Source organism: Neopelma chrysocephalum, unplaced genomic scaffold (assembly GCF_003984885.1).
Source record: "Neopelma chrysocephalum unplaced genomic scaffold, ASM398488v2 Primary Assembly neopelma1_61b, whole genome shotgun sequence".
Lineage (NCBI taxonomy): Eukaryota > Metazoa > Chordata > Aves > Passeriformes > Pipridae > Neopelma > Neopelma chrysocephalum.
In genome coordinates, this window is record NW_020897717.1 from 12,105,357 (window position 1) to 12,125,633 (window position 20,277).

Here is a 20,277-nt window from a genome sequence, read left to right on the forward strand (position 1 = left end):
AGGACATTTCTAGTGTAGAAAAAATGACTTCAAAAAGTATGTGATATCAGTGTGAAAATGGTAAATGTTTAGGGATATAGTAAATGGTCAGTTGTCTTTTTTCTTTTCCTTTTTTTTCCTGATTGAAAAGCCAACGAAAGATAATTTCAGTTTTTCAATTCTCCCCATGTCAAAACTCCTTTTGGGCCTTAAAGCAATGTTTGAAAGCATGGCTAAGTGTCCTTGGGGACATCAGCACTGTGGAGATTCCAAATTCCTCTTCCCACCAGGCAACCTACATAAACAGAACACTGATTTATTTATTTTTATCGCTGCCGCGCCCACCCACACTGGCTCCCCGAGGCGGAATCCAACAACCTCTCGGGCACACAGTGTGGCTCCTGCGGACGGTCCTCTGCAGGGCTAAGGGTCTCTGTGACTCTGTGAACCAGGCTGAGCTTTGCTGGGTCTGAGGGTTTCCCAGGGCGCTCTCCACCTTTTCCCGCACTCAGGTCACCCGAGGCCGCGGTCCGTGTCCGCTCTCCCTGACCCCACGACGGCGCCCCCGAGGGCTCGAACAGCCCGAGCGGGAGCGGCGCCCGGCTCTCGCTGGGCTCTGCCCTGCTCTGGAGGAGCGGTAGGCAGCGCCCCAGGGGGGAACAGGAGCAAAAGCCGCCCTCCCTGCTTTATTTATCAGCTCATTTCTGTCCCCTTTCCCCCCCCCAACCCGCCCCGGAAGCCGTCGCTCGATCTGCCCGGAACCTTTGGAGCCGGAACGCAGTTTGGCGGCGCGGGGGCCGCGCTGGAGCACGGTGCTGGCTGGACCTTGGGGAAGATGGCGGCGGCCGTGGCGGGCCCACGTGGGCGCGGGACGGCGGCTGGCGCGGGCACGGGCACGGACAGCGGTAACGAGGGCGGGAGGGTCGGAGCGTGGGCCCCTCTCTTCTTCTAAAGCCTGTGTGCCCCCCACTGTGGGCCGTCGCTGGCCCTGGCGGCCTCTCCTCTCTGCCCCGTCCGAGCCCGCCGGTGGGTGTGAGGCCCTTCATCCCCCCCGCTCCGGACCCTGGGCCGGGGCTTGGAGCCGTCTTCGCGGGGGATGGGAGCTCAGGCCCCGGCACAGCCACCTACTGAAGCTCCTTCTCAGCCCGGGGTCCCGTGTGTGGTATTCCCGCTGTGCCTGGCCCTGCCCTCTGCTCCTGCCCTTCTCTACTCAGGTGGGGGGTACCGACAGCAGCTGGTTAATTCCCTGGGCCCACCAAAATAACTTTCGCTGCCTCCTTGGGAGAGGGGGGAGCGACTGTGCAGAGCTGCAGAAGTTCCGTGTCTGTGCCAGACCGGGATCTGCTTCTATTCCGAAGAAATAGGGGATATGCAAGTTAGTGATTCACCAGGAGAGCACAAACACTCGTACTCCATCCTTTACGCACAGTTCTGCGCTCGTTCTTGCCTCCTCGTGTGTTGAGAGGGTGTACCTAACTAGTTGTGATTGCTTTTTAATTATATCTTGTAATTGGATTACTTTTTTTTCTTTATTTTGGGAGGAATCAAGGTTGTGGCCCTTTGGAGCTGTAGCTCACATTGGTTCTGTTTGGTGTGAGGGTCAAAACTGAACCCAAGGGAAAGCTTTGTGTGGGAGCTTCTTTCAGAGCTCATTTTGGAATGTTTTCCATATTTAACTGTGTGTCCATACCTTCATCACTGAGCAAGTTTAAAAGAGTAAAGTATGGAAATATGTATTTCCCACACACACAATTAAGACTTTTTACATTAAACCTGTGCCAGGCTTTAAGCTTTGGAATTCAGAATAGAGCCCCAGATCCTACTTCTGATAGAGTTAATCTAGTCTAAATTACTTTGAAATAGTAGTTTATTTGCTTTATTTCATGCTGTTGTCTGATACTCTGATGTGTAAAAGAGTAAGTTACAGCTGGTCCTTGAAGCCTCGTTAATCTCTCTGTAATTGTTGAAAGCAAAATGTTATTGGTATTATCCAGCACTATCCTCATATTTTACTGGCAGAAAATATTATGTAAAGGAAATTGATACATAATTCTGCAATTTTCCTTTTTATAAGTCTGATGTGTTTTTTATGACTTACTGTCAAGCAACTGGGGAATTCACGTTTGGACTTTTGTTAGTTGTTAGCTTTTGTATCTATAAAAAAGTCATAAGTGGGAGTTGATTAATTGTTTAAAAACTAGATAGTGTTATCCTAGCATGGACAAGGCCTAGGGGTGAAAAGTTGACATTGTTTTACCTGTAGGAACCAGGCTGTGGTGATGCACCAGCTTCTTCATATGCAATGGTTTGAATTTATTTTTTTTAATCTGGAACTCAGGATATGGAAACATACTGATATCTAAAAGGATATAAAAGGATAAAAAGGATGCCTTTAAGTAGTTAGTGAATGTGTTGAACATATCTGCAGCTCCTAAATTTCCACCTTATGGTAAGGACTGTTGAAAAAAAACCAAACCCATTATTCATCTCAAGCAGAGTGTGACACAACACTGTGTGTACCTTGATGCTAGTAAAAGTCATCCTGATCTAGATCATGACTAAGTACTCAGTAATTATTTCTCTTCCACATTTGTTTTGTAAACATATAATTTTACTCCTTTCTCTGACAGTAACTAAATGCTCTCCAAGCCTCTAAACGTGCCTGGGCATTAGAGGTTTTGTTTTAAATTGATTAATGCCACTGCTTTGCTGCTATGTTGGGCTGTTTTTTTCTAGTTTAAAAAGGCACATGGAGAAGGCAGAATAATGAATAAGTCTGGCAACAGAGTGTATGTTTATGTTTGCTAAGTAATTAAAAAGACAGTTGGTTAGTGGGGAATATCATTAATAGCTGTCTGCATGGGTTTATAGAAAACAGATCTTGTGAAGCAGTTCCGACTTCGTTCTCTTAATGATTTGATTGATAAAGGTAGTTCATGACATATAGTAGTGCTTACAAAGTAAAGCACTTGGCTCAGTAGTACTGTGAGTACAGTAGCAGTAATAGTAGTAGTAGTACTCTTTTTCAAGTAGTGTGAGTGCTAGATGGATGAAAGTGAATCAACTGGTGGGGAATTGGCCCCTTACTGGTGGGACTGGGCAGGGATCAGAAACCGCCCTCCTTCTGTCCAGCACTTGATTTGTGGCCTTGAAAGTTGTATATAAGGAAATTTCATGTGACACAAATATTAGTGGAATAGTAGTTAATAGTAGCAGGAAATATGTATGCTGTACTCTTCATTATGTGATAAAGTGGGTCCACTGAAATAACCAAATAAATTTTAGCACACCCTAAACTTGCAGCCCATTTCATTCTAGTTAATCATCTGCACCATTAAAGACTTTTATTTTTGCAATTTGACACACTGAACAGACAAATGAGGGAAGTGGCAGATTATTCATGTGTTTGATGTGCCATCTAGTTGGCTGTTCTGTGCTGTTTTGATGTTGCTTGATTACTAACTTCGATATTGTCACTTCAGCTCCTGTTGTTTTGTTTTGAAGGGCTCATAGGGTAAGGAAACTTGAGTTTGGGTGTGTTTTATTTCTGTATGAAGAACTTGAACAGTTACTTATGCCAGAAGAGCTTAGTGCCTCTGGTTTCTTTGAGTACCTGATGACTCTTTTGAGCCTGTATTTCGCAAGACAATCTCCCCTTTGTTCATTATACTTTGGTAATTGTATTTTTGATGGCATTGTTTTCCCTGGGCACATTTTTCTTTCACATAAGGAATGCCCTCCCAGCTTCAGTTTAATCCCTGTGGCTGTTTGCACTCAAACACCAGATGTCACTGTTGCAGTTTGTATGTGTGTGTGTACATACACATGTGTATACATACACATATGTATATATATGCATTTATAAGTTATAATTTCTGAACTGGGAAATATAGGGTTTATATCCAAGGCTGCCTTTTCCTTTTTAGCCATCCACTTCAATCACCTTAAATCATTACTGAGATGAGCAAGCACTTGCATTGCATAGTTTCTAGTAAATTCATTATGATGGTGTTTGCCTGCTTGAGGAAGTAATTGTAACAGTACATGTGCAGCAGTACGTGGCCCTGGACTTGGATAACATTTACATATGGAGCAAATTGCACCAGTGATGGATCCTTACCAAAAAAAAGAACTGATAATTTTTTTTTTTTTTTGATCCCTAGATTCTGAGTTAAGCTCAGAACTTCCAGAAGACAGCTACTCTTCAGGAGATGAAGCCCTGGATGGTGATGATGAAGATGAAACAGCAGCCCCTGGCAATGTGGTTGAAGAGGCAACAACCTCCAAAGATGGCCCAAGTTCAGGCTGGGCAGATGCCATGGCAAAAGTGCTCAACAAAAAGATTCCACAGAATAAGTCCACCATCTTGTCCAAGAATAAAAGCTTGGAGAAGGAGAGAGAAAAGGAAAAACAAGAAAGGCTGGAAAAGAGGATGAAGGTGAGAAAAAGATGAAGTATTTCCTATGTAGTCATAGTCAGGTGAGCTACTACATGCAAGATAATCTCAGCAGAGATTTGGGAGGGTGCTCTGAGACCATCTCAGTGTTGGAATCTCTCTTCCACAGTGATGTCAAGTAACTTCAATTTTTTTACTTTCCAGTCATGTTGTGTAGGGCTTTTTCCCTTACTGCATTTTCTGGGTCATCAGGCAGGCTGATCTTTGGCAGCAGGACTGTTCCAGTCTGTCGGCTTAAGGTGTTTTTGTTGTTGAGAGGGTGAAAGCAGCTGCTTAAACTTGGTTTTCTAATTCTGTTGTTAGTTTGGAGTGACATTCACGTGGTCGGAATTAAAAGTCGAAATAGTTCTGTATCACAAAAGGTGAGAGGGAGAAAAAGAAGAAAACTTCTTTCATTTAAATTATGCCACAACGTCCGAAATCAAGGCCTCTAGGCTGAGACTGCAGTAACTTTTGATGCGGTTGTGAATACTTGTTTGCTCTCCTCAATTATTTTCTTGATTGGAAACTACTGTTTCTACTACTGTAGAAAACTCTGTCTGTTCCCTAAATAGCTTCTGGTTCTGAAACTGTTATGAAGAGAGCAAAATTATGTTGGCAAGTAAGTCTTTTGTTTGTGTCTTTAGTGGAACTTTTAATTTCAGGCTGTGATTGATTTACCTTCAGGCTACAAATACATTAATGGTACTAATGTGTCATCTTACCCGTTCTGTTTCAGTGGGATAGCCAGGTTAGTCACCTGACAGTTTGGGACATGCTGTGGTTGGGCCACAGCTTGCCTTTTAAATACAGAGATGCTTCAGTACAGCATCTGCGCAGTTATGGTTGTCCTAAATACCTGTTCTCATCCAGTAAACACGTGGGAATACTGCAGAACAGAGGTGGGCTACAGGTCCCCAAACTGACTTGTTTACCTTAGGAAAACTTGAAAGCACTCTGCCTGCCACTGATTGCTTGCTGATGAAAGGTAGGATAGGGCAGTTCTTTTGATCAAAGGCCAAAACATGGTCATAAACTCAGAAATTCATAGTGGTTTGCCTGGAATTATAAAGATAAGGACTCTGAAATTCCACTAAAAACTTCTTGCATAAAACAGATTTAATGGAACATCACCAGGCCTAGAACACTGTTAAATTGTTCAAAGGGGAAGAAAAAATTTCACTACCTTACTCCTGAAGCAGAGGTTGTGAAATACAGTGGTCTCCTATTTTAGCAGAAACAAAGCTGGTGATATTGTGGCCCCTGGTAATGGAAAATGCATCAGTTTGGCTTTGAAACAGAGAGACTCAAAAGAAAAAGACAAAAATCAGTATTGTACACGAGTTGTTGTCTGGTGGACACTTGATGCTCTTCCTGGTGTTTGAGTTCTGCCTGTTGCAGTCTTTGATGTGCCTCACTGTTGGTCACAGAGCTGTACTGGGGTTGATTCTGTGGGGAAAGTCAAATTCCCAAGGCTCAAAATGTGATGTGCCTGTCTTGGTAGACACAGGATTTTATTATGTATGAATTTCTCTGTGATCAGCTTGTGAGTCTTGGAGTTGAAAGCGGTCTTTGAATAATTTCCTTGGTCGCAGCAGTTAGTGTGAAAGCATTTTTATTCTAGACTTTTGTCACTGAAAGTAGGTGATTCTTTGAGATTTGGCTGTGGGCCCTGGTGTGTCAACGCAAGAGACTTACCTCAGACCTGTTGTGCAGCCCCATATTGGAGCCCCCCTTACCCTCAAACCAAACTGAACTTTGCAGATTTTTTTTTTCCTCCTGCTACATACTCTATCAGAGTATGCTGCATTCTCATAACAATATTTATAATGCAGCTCGATAAAAAGCGGGAATGGGAAATGATGTGCCGAGTGAAGCCAGATGTTGTCAAAGACCGAGAGAAAGAAAGAAATCTTCAGAGAATTGCCACAAGGTAAGAGTTTTTCTGAATGCTTTCCTTAAATATATGTATATCAAAAAGAGGAGGAAAAGGGGAAGAAAAGGCTTATGCAGGTAATCTGTTTCCAATCAGTTTGAACTCTTAAGAAGTGACTACCAGGAGCCGAGAGATTTATATACAGGTCTGCATTGTACAGTATCAAGTTCAGCAAAAGATTTCAGAAGCTTTATGAAAGAGTAAAAATTTAGGTGGGAATCTAATATTTGCTTAACAGAAGTGCTTTCTTGAATCCCATCATTTTGTTAATTTAATGCTTTAAAAATGCAGAACAGTTGTTTCTACTGTTCTGGTGTTTTGCTTCTCCTCAGAGGATTCACCAGACTGGTGGCTGTAAAGTTCAGTCTGTTCAGTGTTGCAGTAGTTTGGTGTCACCAAACTAGTTGAGCACCTTGATGTGCTGCCTGTGTCTGCCTCCTTAATCATTGCTCTGCTTTGTCCCCTTACTTCAGCTGCCCTTGCGATCTTGTCTGAGGAATTTAATATCTGGTTGTAGGACGAGTAACGTGCTTCTGAGGATGAAACATGCTCATGCACTGATTTCAGTGCCAAGTTACTATGCTTACTTCAGGGTCTGAATAGTTATGTGTGGATTTGTTTGTTACTGGTTCCTAGCAATAACTGTAAAGGAGGAGTGAACATTATAGCAAATGTTACTTCTTAACCAAATTGAGGTTCCCACTAACCATTCTGGGGAGCTAGAAGCTGTCCAGCATTTGCACCAATTAGTTGCTTTGGTAGGGGGTTCATTTCTGTAAAAGGAACTTGAGTTAAAAAATTTTTTCTGTTGTTTTTTTCCCCTATCCCAGAGGTGTTGTACAATTATTTAATGCTGTCAGGGCGCACCAAAAGAACATTGATGAGAAGATGAAGAAAGCTGGAAGCTCTGACAGGCGGCGTGCTAAACTGCTGTCTTCTGTTTCGAAGAAAGATTTCATCAATGTTTTAAGAAACATGGAGGGTGCTAAAGGAGGCAAGAATGATGGAAAGGCCACAAAATGTAAAGAGGTAGGCTTCATCTGTGAGAAGAAAATGCATGCAAGATACCTTCTCAGTATAGTAACTGTCTGTTAATGTGTCTGCTCTTCATAACAGCTGTTATGAAGATCCAAATGGCTGGGGTGTTTTGAGACTTCTTAGCAAGTGAACAAGTAGCTCTTAGCCTGTTTTCTCTGTATTTTGAGTATCAAAATACAAAGTGCTGTATGTTAAAAAAAAAAAAATAGGGTTTTTTTTCTTGGGTTTTGCACCAAGCATGGAACAAACTGCTAGATTATAGTGGGTCATGACATTTGGAATTTGGCCAGTAATAGCTCCTTAAAAATTGTCAGAGACATGGAGGCTCTTCGTCTTACATGGTGTATTAGACTGTACTACTTGTGTGTACCCAGAGTTTAGTCATGTCAAACTCACTTCCTTTCGATGATTGTGGTATCCGGAACTGAAGGGATTTGCTGTACAAAGTGAATACCACAACAGAAAGAAATAGAGACATATTAAACATTATATGTAGGCTTTTCTTTCCCTGATTCTGTATATGTATTTGGGCTGATGTGGCTTCATTGCTGTTATGATATTTTGGAAAGAAATACATTCCACTTTTTCTAATGTATTTGAGACGCAGTGTAGTTAGACTTGTCCAACTCTTCAGTGATTCTTTCAGCTCACCAAGTAGCTCAGGGTTGAAAACAAGTTCCTCAGACATACTCTCTCTCGTATTTCAGAAGCTGCACGTTTTTGAAGCGTATTTGTGTTCAGGTTTGAACTCTGTGCTCGGTAGTGGGTGGAATACTGCTGTTGGCCCAGACTCACAGCAGTTAACTAAGTGCTTTTCTGTGCCAGGAAGAAATACTTTAATCAGTTGGGAGACAACAGTTTGTCATATGTTTTTTGTTTGTGTGCACTTGGGGAACATGCTGAAACACTGCCTAGCATGAAGTGCTCATACAATTTTCATGCAAGTGTAATATTAAAGTATTTTTTAAATTCTTTGGATAATGAGAACAATTTAGCTTGGTGCTGACACTTTATTTCTCCTTAAATAATTCCAGCTTGCTTGTTTGGTTGGGGGGGCGTGCATGTGTGTGGTTCTCTTTTTTTTGTTTGGGGTTTTTTTTCCTCTCCTGGAATAGCAGAATATCAGAACAATAGCAGTGCCAACTAGTGTTGTAGTCAGCATTGAATCAATAGCTGAGCAAGAACTAGGACCTTTGTTTTCTTTTGTGTCAGATTGTAGCAGGACAATTTTCTAATTAGTAGGTCAGAAAACATTGCAAATGTTTCTATACTATAAAAAAAAAGTCTTATTTTGGCAGCATCAATAACAGCATATTTCTATTCAAGTGCTCTGGAGATGGTTTAGAGGCTGGCTGGTTAGTGTTGGGTTTGACTGTTAGTGTAGGTGCTGCCTTCACATTGCTTGTGAACAAAAACTGGACAGGGATCGAGGTTTTTGGTTGGGTTTTTTAATAGCATGTCTGCCTAGACAGACCACCCCTCTTCCTCTCTTCTTTGCTGCCTCTGCTTCAGTGACTCTCCATTCAATACTGAACCAATCTCTTCAATAACTCCTTTTCAAGCTGTTTTTAATCTTCCTTATTTTCTCTTGAGAACATATCTTACTCATTTAGCAGGCTCCCATCCTGGTAGTTAATGCTTGAGCTTGAGGCCAAAATCTGATCTGCAGTCTCCTCTTCAGAATTACACAGACATTTAGCCACTGAACAGTATTATTGGCCTTCACTGTCATAGCTCTGCTTCTTGGTCTTTGGGGGTTTATCAGAGGGTAGTAAGCAGGGATGAAGCTTTTTGGTAGTGAATTCCTTGCAGCAGGAGTTTGGTAGTTGTTTATGCCATCTGAAAGCTTTTGTTTGTTTGTTTGTTTTGTGGGTTTGTTCTTTCTAGCAGCCTGCTTTGTTTTTACCATTTGAGAGTATAGCATGTATTTAATTTTTAGAAAAGAGGGGTGAAATATATTTATTTATCTCAACAAAAACAACGGAAGAGATGCCAATCCCAAACTCCAGGCATTCTGCCATCAATTAAAATGCAGTCCAGAACAATAAAAACACTACCCCACCCACATGAAACAAGCAGTCTGCAGGAAAAATAGCAGAATAAAGTTTTACCAGTGAAAGCAAACCCTTCTTAACTCAAGCCCTGTGCTGTGAGAGGAGACTTGACTGTATTTGTGGGAATGGGCTAATGCTTCTTCTTGCTCTGCAGTACTTTTTGAATGCAGAATTTGCTGGGTATTTGTGAAAGTTTGGTGGTTTCTTCCAGATGTCAGGGATTGTTGAAGAAACCCCTTATAAAGCTCTGTTTTGATTGACTTCTTAGTCAAGTATATTTATGTGTGAGAAAAAGAAATTGAATGCTCTGTAAAGGCCCATCTGCAGCAGTGGGATTTCATGGTAGCACAAGCACTTCTTAAATTTGGTTCTCTATTTCCATCAGCTTCAGACATTGATGGGAAGGGCAGGTAACCTGTGCCCATGGGAACGTTGTTTATAGTCTTGTATACTTTTAGTCATTGGCCTAATTATTACTGGTGTACACCGACCAATGTAACTGCGAAAAAAAAGACTTCAAGGCTGTGAAAGTTTTCTTGTGCCCGTCTTGTGAAACTGTAGCCCTTCTTGGGGTTTCGTGTGCCCAGATGGGAGTAATTACTTTTCTGAGCTGGAGCCAAAAGCTTTGCCTTTCATATCATTAGCTGTTTATCAAGGTATTTCTTAATCCTTGCTGAGCCAGCTGACTTGTGTAATATTTTATACTGTTTTTTTTCCAAGGGATGGTGCACAATTCTTGCCTCTGGGTAAGATCATCTAATATTCTTCCCCTCACCACCTTGTTTGAAGCCTTGCAATGTGGGAGAAACATATAATAATTTTCTTTAAAAAAAAAAAATCCTACATGTTTGTTGTTTGGGGGGAGGGTTAAGTTTTGGGGTGGGGTTTTTTGGGAAGCATTTATTGGCAGATATGAAAGCTTTCAATCTTGTTCAACACAATCCTTACAGACCAGATTTTCATTTCAGTACGTTTTGGTCGTATCTTGCAGCTTCCCACCTGTAAGACACTGTAAGAAATATTATTAAACTACAGGTTTAGAAAAGATACATATCAGAGCTGCTGTTTTTCCAGCCTTGAAGGCTGAGGTCGTGTTTATGTCCGTGGAAGAAATACAAAAGTAGGTAGTGGCAGTAAAGGATTCCTTGCAGGAATCTTTTGTTTTCTTTAGGTCCTGAAGAAATTTCTGGGTGCTCTGAGGAAGTACCTTTGCTTCCAGGGTTGAATGAAGTTTCTGATCTCTTACAGTTGCGCAGACATGTTGGCTGATGTTGTGAATTACAAGAGGTCTTGAAATCTTAATTGTAAGGAAGCAAAGAATTTCAGAGTTAGCATTCTCGGAGCAGCCTCACCTTTTCTCCCTTACTGCGTGTCAGGACAACAGGGTCGTTCAGTACCAGATTTCATCTTGTCTTTTTGCTTGTCATTTGTGCTGCTCCCTGTAAAGCATTACTGTGTGGTAAAACATTTTTCTAGTGACATATAAACAACTGGCATGAACATTACAGATACTCTTTATGACAAGCATAACCTGAACTCATGAACCTTTCATTTTCAGTTAGGCCTTTGTAGTATGATTTTGCTTCAACGGGTAAGTTTTCTTACGCCAGATCTGTGACAGAGCATTTCAATGGTGGAAGTAAGAGCAGGATTTCCTGGCCTACTTCAGTAACCATGGTCCAAATTCTGTAAGGTAATTTTTCTGTAAATGTGCTGGCTACATGACCTGAAGGTAGAATTTGCTTCCTGCGTTGTGATGACATCTGGAAAAAATTGATTATTGGTCTCAAAATAGTACCTATTCTAAAATAATTTATTGATAGGAAGGAAGATGAGTGGAGAAGAATACAAGTGCTATTTCATATCAGCTATTGCTCATATGGGATTTGAAATAAAGTGCTTTTCCAGAAAAGTTCCTTCTGCCTGAAGTATATTTTATAAATGCTCCTAGTGGTTGGTAAGTAATTTTTAAGCACAGTGATTAGAGTCAGGTTTACTATAGATTTTTCTTTTGTTCATAAGACTAATTTTAAGCAGTAGTTTAAAGATTGTTCAAGAGCAGGAGGCATACTACACTTTTAACTTTGACTGCTGTTCTTACTGGGATACAAGAAGTGGCATTGGAGCTTTCATTTTTCAAGTTAAATGAGGATATAAAATGTGCCTTTCAGCTTAAATGTTAGGTCTGTGTAAAAACTGTGAGAGTGATTGCCTTCTTTTTCTTGCAGCTGGGTGAGTGCTGGCCATTAGCATGTTCTGCTTTTTCCCACTGTTTCCACAGTATAGAAATGGGGAGGAAGGGCAGAAAATAATACTATTTTCATCCATGTATCTGTTTGAAGTTACAATAGTCTGAAAATTGCTTCAACTAGCTGTAGGAAATAGTTTGTTTCTGAAGTATGGATAAAGGCAGAGATGATTTCTAGAAATTTGATAAAGTGTATCAACACCTTTTTTAATCTTAAAAGGAAACTTTTTTTCCTTAGGTGATAATGGCATTGGAGAGTAGCAGAAGTTTATTACTACAAATGTTGTGTGCTGGTTTTACAGAACAAATTGAAGGAGTAACCAGGCATGCATGTATTCCAGCAGATTTGAGGGGGCAGCCAAGTATTAATGTAGTTCAGCTGCAGCGAGAATAGATGTGTTCTCCCGGTTTTAATAAATGTCTTCCCATCACATGCACAGAAACTTTTAATTTGGATTCCTCTGGATACTGCGTTTTTACCTGGTTTTCCCAAATGTATGTACATACTCTTGAAAGTCACCTCATATATGTTTGGAGCTGATGCTTTTAACTTAGTTTCTTGGTTTTGTACCAGAAGGCTGGTGACTACCTAATTGCTGTATGCTGCTTTTTATTCGTAGAGATAAATGCAGTGTAGCCTGCCACCAGTTTGCTATATCCTATAGTCCTTATGCTCTTTAAGGTAAAGGGTTGTTTTGAAGTATTAGAAGTTATTGGATGGTGATGTTTTTACTTTTTTACTGTTTAGAAGATGTATTGACTGAAACGGTTTGGGTATCAACAGGATTAGGTTTTTAAGATGTGCAAGCTCGGTTCCCTATCTGTTGCCATAGCTGGTAACACACATCTGTGTTAACAGTGGGAATGTAGGTCAATATTTGTCAATATTTAAATGTGTATTTGATTGATAGATGTCAAGAATTTGACACTGTGAGTTCAACTCCAGATAAGAGGATTAAGGGTTGTGTGATGGGCTGTATTTCACCAGGTTAACCCTTTTTCCTGTGTTTTATACTCAGAGTTCCCTTTCTGTTATCTTTTTTCAAATACTTGATCAGAAGTCAGAAAGGAAAAAAGACTGTGATTTTGCACTTTGCTCCCATCTATCTCTCTTTATCCTCTTCCTGTTTTATGTTCCTGACAGATTCTTTCCCCCTGCACCTGAGGACCAAGCACACAGCCCAGCATCCTGGTGCCTAATGTGAGGGCAACCCTGACAGTTTTTTGCGCAGAAATGGCACCTTCTTTGTCATCATGAGTCATGCACAGTCCAGCTTAACGCTGTCTTCTAAAATGCAGATTGTATGTGATCAGTGAGGACAGATATCGTAAGAGAATTTGGATGCTAAATGCCTATTGTATCTACTGATTTGATGACCTGAGGTTTGGGTAGGGCAGTCTTCCAGATGTTTATAACTTGTCCCAGTCCAGGCAAATGTTTATGGAGATGGCAAAAGATATGTTCCCAGCTGCAAAATACATCCTTAACTGATTTTTAAGTTCAAAAAGAATGAATCATGCAAGGTTTTAATGGATTCCTGTAGGAAATGTCTCTTTCCTTCTTGGAGCTGAAGACAAAATATTTTAAGTTTGTCTTTCTGTGAAAAGGAATGAAGTGATTTTAGTTGAAACATTGCAAAAACCTTCAGCACCAAGTGGTTGAAGTTTGGCAAATTTTAAAGTGAGTATAAACAGGGACTTGTGATTGAAATGTCAGGCAATACTGAGACAGCTCCATCTGTCATATTTGAAAGTAACTTGCCTTGCTATTTGTTTATTAGTGCACAGGGTACTGTGATGGTGGGTTTTTTCCCAGAAGATGTTGCAAGGGTTTTTTTCAGTAAAACTATGTCTAAAACAACCACATTTGAAAAACTTGTGGCATACATCTTCTTTTGATCTTCCCGTAAGTATACAAAGCACTAAGAGTCAAATCCTATTAGACTTTTATCTGGTAAATCGAGTTGGAAGCCTTATAAAAGCAGCTCTCCACTTTTGGCTTTGTTCATAACTCTTATAGGCAGGGCAATATACTTAGAGAAAAATACATCTAAACATTTCATAAAGTTTTATAAAAAAATGTTCTCTGGAAGTGAGAGTTTGGGTGGAGCTTGTCTATCTGAACAAGTTTGTTTCCCCCATCTAAGCATTTTCTATTGGAAATTATCTTGAAAAGTGATTCCTTTACTTTGAAGTTTTATTAAGGTATAAAATGTTCTGATTTCTAGAGTGTTGAACTAGCAGATGTGTATTATAAATGACCTCTGTGGGCACCTACTCATCTGTTTATCTTGGTAGACTTCAGGAGTGGTGGGTCAAACTGCTTCCAGCTTTCAGTGGTTAGAGATTTGCTGAGTTCAGTATTTCTTTTTTTGTATGGGAAAATCTGGCCAGTTTTTAATGAGTGTTTCTGAAATTCACTGAAAGCTTAGAAAATATACTTTTTTTTCTTTTTTTTTTTTTTTTTAACCTAGTAGTATTACAAATTACACTAAAACTGCCTCTTGGAAAGATCTGACCTCTTTTTGGTTCATTGCTGAACCCTGGACAGTGTTCTGCAGGTGGTCTGTGTCATTTCTTCTCCACCTGCAGCTGTTGGGAAAACCCATACAGAAACATAGAAGGAGATGGAAAGGTCAGAAATGCAGAGAAAGGGTAGCCAGATGGCTAAGATAAGGGATTGGGATCATGGGCGGTTTACATATTCCTTCATCGGGTTTAAGCTGCTTTTAGAAAGCAGCCTGGGAGTGTCGAGGGGTATAGTCTGTTCCTTAATGAGTTTGCCACTCGTATGTGATAGTGTGGGGGAAATTACAGGAATATAAAATCAGAGAGACTTGGATTTGAAGACCTTTAGGATATGTTGCAGAAGCTATTTAAGTAAAAGCAGGGGCAATGGGGGTAGGGAGGTTTAGTCTGACAAGCTGCTTAGTAGGCATAAAAACTTATGTATTTCATATTTAGTAATAAAATTACACAAAAGCTAGTTTCTTGTGGGCTCTGGGGTTTAGTTTTTTCCTCACCCTCCCACCTCATAGTTTTTTGGATCCTTATACTTCTTTTGGGACTCAAATGTAAGTGGAAATCCTGAGTCAGGAAGGGGAGGATTTTTATTAGCCCTACTTCTTCCTCATCAGCTGGAAGTGATGGACATGGTCATTACTGTAGCTTTCATTGTTTGAGACAGGCTTTTGGGAATCTCTGTTATGCTTCTTGCTGAATCATAATGAAAAATTGAAGGATTTCAGCATCATTTGTAGGAAATAATTTGAGTCATATTCAGATCATTCAAAAATTTTCAAGCTGCTGATTTATTAAAAACAAAAAAAGAATCAAAAATACTCCAAACAGCTGCAGGTCTGCACGTTTCTTTACTGTGCCAACAGACAAGCTTTTATAAAAACCTGCAGACAATTTTAGGTACCCAGTTGAGATAGTGCACAAGAGTCTTGCATAAATGGGTGACATCTGAGAAAAATCTGTTGTGACTTGAAAATGTTTGTCTAAAGTAGGCTGTTGAAAGACATGAGTACATAACTTCTGAGGGATAGCACACTGAAGGCCTTGGTCTCGACTGGATGCTTTTTACTACGCACTCTTGCTGTATCTGTGTATTTTCTAGTGCAGCTTGATGGTTCAGGAACTGTGCAACTTGCAGCAAGGATGTTGTGGATCTCTGTATTGTTTAAGTTGATCTTTAAACTCTGTCTGGAGAAAATACACATTAAGAAATGTAGGACCAGCTGATGGAGAGAAGTTTATTTTATTACGTGTGAGAAGTGGTGTGGCATTTATTTCTGGATTGAAGTGCTACATATGTAGAAAACTTCTTTATTCCTTTATCTTGAATCCCATCCAAACAGAAAAACTCCTGGTACATAATCTTCCTTTTAGTAATAATGATGGAAGCTGGTAAGGAGTTGTCCATGTAAGATTGCTCTTGGTAATTAACCAGTATGCTTTCTAGTACAAAATGAACAATATTTTGCAGACAGTTTAGCTGAGGTTAATGACTAGCTAGCAAGAAAAGCTGTTCTTTCTGATGGATGGCATTATCTTTTCCAAGTCAGAACTACAATTCAACTAGTTTGAATACCATAACTTGCTATAAAATTTTTTGTCTGATAAACAATGAAAGTGTAATGTATGGCTTTAAATATAAAAGTCTTAATTATATGTTGTTTTCAACCAGTATTCGTTGGGTCTTTATGTCAAGTATTAATTGATCCTGATGCTGTGCAGTGTTTGCTCTAAGAATTCTGTCTATCAAGTACATGAACCATGAAAGCTGTGTGGAGACTTAGTGGTGAATAAAGTATGCAAGTAGCAGGTGAATACACAGATAGTAATGGCCAGGACAGTAGACAGGAGTTTCACTGTCAGTAATATAACTGCTGATAAACAGGCGTTGCAGATGCGAAGGTAAAAGCATATAGATGAGGAAGATGAAGCAGTTTTGTTTTTACAGGAGGAAAAAACAAGCAGGACTGAAAATGAGTTGTGGTGGCATGCTGAAAGAATGTATGGGCTATAAATTTTATGTCCTGATGTGTTGCATGATAACTTCCTACAGGGAATGTGCTATTTCTGTCTTTTCCAGGTATCTTCTCTGGAATAACTTGAAATCTACTTTGAGCTTATCTTTACTTAGTACCTTCTTAAAAATGCTTACTTGTGGACAGGGTTTTTTTTCTTTTTCTTTTTTTTTTAATATCATTGGAGTGTTTTGGCCTGACAAGTGGAAAGATAGTATAGTTACTTGATGTTTGCAACACTGTCATTTTGCCTTGTATTTAAGAGAACATGAGTTCCAAATTACAGAATGTATTCCGCAAGGGGAACTGTTGGTATGGGTAAAGGTAATGCTTCACACCTGAGTCGTAACTTATCTATAGGATTGTTTAGGTGAGTCTTACTTTCAGGTGAGTTTTTATTTTCTGTGGGCAGCTTCTGGTGTAGCATGCCCATGCTATTCATCATGCTCATTAAAACATGTGAAGGGAATCTCAATGCCCAAACGTGTCTTGCAACAACATGTGGTGGAATTCCTTGTGCAGCAGAAGGGTTTCTGAGATGGCTGGTGGAGAACAGCACAGGCTGAGGAGTTCCAGAGCGTCCCGTATGCAGAAGGGTCCTGTGTTAAGCTTGAATTCTTAAAATATTTTTGCTTTTTTCTGACAGAAATAACAATTTATGAGGCTTCTGGTGATCCAAGGCTGAGGAAATCTGTTCTCTCATCAGCTTTTTCTAAGATTTTTCTTCGCAACTGAGCATTTAATAATGATGCTAATGAATTGTCTTCTTTGCTTGGGCCCAGATTAATGCTTGTTTTTAGAAAATCTGTAATTCAGTTCTGACCCCTCTAAAGTTGGGACATGTTTAAGCCTCTGCGTGCCAACCCAAAGCATTCCTTCTCATTCGCACATCCCCAGTTGTAGTAAGCCCTAGAGGGGGATGTAAGGATGGGGAGATTCCTCGTAGAGGTCATTAAGCTCTGGGTGGTCTTCTGGCTGTGCTCAAAAGGAAAATCAGTATTTGTTGTGCTTGTAGTAATAATTCCAGTGTGTTACTTGCAGAGAAAGTTGAACAGAAACAGCAGGTTTCAAAACACACTGTAAAAAAATTTCATTCTTAGATTTATTTACTAGAATTACCAAAGCAGATTCTGGTGTGTATGAGAGACCTTGTGAACTGAGTAAATTTCCTGTGCCACTGTTGCTATCCTCAGAATGGACATCCACTTCAAGTATACAAAGCTCATTCAGAGAGAGGATGCAAATGGATACTGAATAACTCTCACTCTAAGGAATAAATCCTCGTGCAGAATTATGCTGCAGCAGAATAGATTTCTGTTGTGCAGCTCACATGTTCTGTGAGCTTGAAAATGCTTCCCAAAGTGAGTTGCTGTGACAATTCAGCGGAGAAGTTCAAGATAATAGCGGTACAAGTTACCATCTCAGTTTGCAAATCTGTGGCTTTTTGGCTGCTTGGGATCAGGCTTACATAGGAACCTTTCTTAGAGTCATGATCTTGCTGTAATTCAAATTAGATTAAGTTGTGAGTAGCACTTATGATCAAACCCAAGTATCGTTCTTCTGTTAAAAATAATTACATTTTGTTTTCTGCTTATACTTCTGCTTTACATACTTCAGCTGCAGTTTTATTTATTTCTTCCCAGCCTGGAGGAAACTTATTTTCTTACCCTGTGAGCTTGGATATTGCTGAAAATTAATTTAGGAGAAGTGATTATTCTGGTGTTCTCTGTTTTCCATTTCCTCCCCCTCTTCTGCCAAGTGGTTTATTATTATTTTCAATTGAGATTTAACACACCTCAGTGTATGCCTGTGCTGTTTTTTATTTTTTTGAGCTCAGTTTAAACTGACTTGCTTGGGGATGAGACACAGAATAGCAGCAGTCATTTGGAGCAAGATGCAGGCTGGCAAGGGAAGGTAATTGTCAGATGTATGTGAGAATGCTTTTTGGCAGTTACACTTTTTAACTTCATCATGACAAAAGCTTCCCTGTATTTCAAGGTCTTAGATGTTTGTATTGAGCAAAACAGAGGGATGGGGGTGGGCAGTTCAGATTAATTAGACACGTTAGAATTGTTTTCTCAGGGCTCAAAGTTGTTGCTTGAGAGATATTTATGTTAGAAATTCCTTCCCTGACAGGTACAAATAAACATTTATTGTAGGTGATGGTAAAGAGAGATGCCCCTGCAAGCTCTGGCATTTCATCTTTTACACGGAGCAAAGGCGTGGGAGTCCAGTGTGCTGATTGTAATTCCTAGGTCTGAAAAATGTTCCTTTGTTAATACCCTGCAGTCGCTGTTTTCTGGACACAGGCTGTAGGGGAATCTCTATGGTGCTGTAGGTATGTTTGCTGTTTTGCAGCAGCAGGAGCTGGAGTGTGCTCAAGTGACACAAGCTGGTGGGAGATGGAATGAAATGCTGTCTTTTGCCTGTGTGCCCTCCTGATTTCAAGGCACATCTTTTAATGCCATTACTCGCCAATAAGCATTATGGACTTTGGTCTGCTTAAGTGTAAGGTTTTGAAAAGCTCTGGCAAACTTTCCTGCTCTGTTTTTAGGATGTTGCTGTACCAGTAAAGCAAGAGATGAAAACTACAATGTCCCGTGGCTTAGATAGACTGAGTTTAATTCCCTTAAGCTTTCAAAGGCAAAAGGCTTTGAGCTAAGGCACTCGCAGACTGAAGCAGCTATGTATGGTTACAAGTATCCTGCTGCTGCTTCTGACAGCTTCAGAAGGAGTAGAGAGGATTGACCTCACACCTCAATGTCGGCGCTGTCTGCCACAACTCCAGTGTGAGTATGGCAGGTCTCAGTTGAAGATACTTTACTGTCACATCATTTACCAAGAGCAAATTATGTAGCTCCAGTTTTTTGCGGTGGTAAAGAAATGAATCAAAACAGGGAGATTTCTAACTTGATCTTGATCATATAGCTGCTGCTGCTACCATGAGGCTTTTGTAAAGCAATTCCTTCTAAAGCATCCAGGAGGCAGTTCCAGCCTGGATCCTGCAAGGGACACCTGTTGTTTTTCTAGGTGACAGAACTAAGCTTTGTTGGAGGATGGGTGGTTTTATAGGACTTGGCTAAGAATTTCAGTTCATCTTGTCCTGGTGCAGATTGTAGAGGGTATGTCTTCAAACCAGAATTAGTTTGGGAAGTATGTCCCCACTACAGAGACTTGTGTGAGACTTGAGCTTATGCTATGAGAGCTTAGGTGGTACACCAAGCAGGCATGATAGTGTTTATTTTATTTATATGATCATTTTTCAACTGGACTATCAGTCCATCACAGCAAGTATCTGCACTACAGTAACCACAGTGCATGTTTTGGTCTGTCTTATTTCAGCTCATGATAAGAAGTACGTTACAATGTACCAGTGACTCCTGAGGGGCAGCAATTAGTAAAATACCTCTAACCTGTTGAAATAGGTTGCCACCACTTCTGCAAAGAACAAATCCATTTCAGTATATGTATAAAAGAGGAGAGGAAAAAAAGCAACACCACAGTTTTTCACTCCTTGCCTTACTGAAGGATCCACATTATGTGGCATTACACTCTAATGTTTATATAGCCTGCTTTGTTTTCATTTGGGGGTGTTCAAAGGGGACTTCAGTGTTGTAGTGAGATGTGCATGAACAGCTGACTGGAAGTTCAAAAGCATTTGTGTCGAGTGAAAGATGGTTTATTTTCCACGTGCCAAGAATCATTTTTGTTTTATTTAGATGAAACCAGATTATGGCATTGAAAACCCAACTGTATTAACATTCTTACATAAAGCAAGTTGGGAAGTGATGTTACAGTTGAACTAATTGTTAATTATACAAATAGTCTTGCTGCATATTTTCTTAAGACTTCAGGAATGTTTTGTGATACAGTAGATTTGGAGAGTTTTTATTCTGAGGGGAAAATAGAGTAGCAAATGAGTTAGGAATGAAGATACTAAACAAGGCATTTTCTGCACTTGGAAGCATGCTTAAAATTGATTAAATATTTGCTTTCAAGCATTTAATCTTCATCTTTGAGGCACTAACATGCTACCTCTGTCTTTCTCCTTA

At 40.2% G+C, this 20,277-nt stretch overlaps 1 protein-coding gene across 1 annotated transcript in view; it reads left to right on the top strand.

Moving 5' to 3' along the window:
* Positions 1-813: 813 nt before the first annotated feature.
* The window catches only part of RRP15 (ribosomal RNA processing 15 homolog), a 22,972-nt gene continuing 3,508 nt past the window's right edge, over positions 814-20,277 (top strand). Inside the window, exons 1-4 of the mRNA XM_027681895.1 lie at positions 814-884; positions 4,143-4,417; positions 6,250-6,347; positions 7,181-7,379. Of these exons, the coding sequence (XP_027537696.1) occupies positions 815-884; positions 4,143-4,417; positions 6,250-6,347; positions 7,181-7,379 (642 nt within the window). The 5' untranslated portion in view covers position 814. The remainder of the gene's footprint in view (positions 885-4,142; positions 4,418-6,249; positions 6,348-7,180; positions 7,380-20,277) is intronic.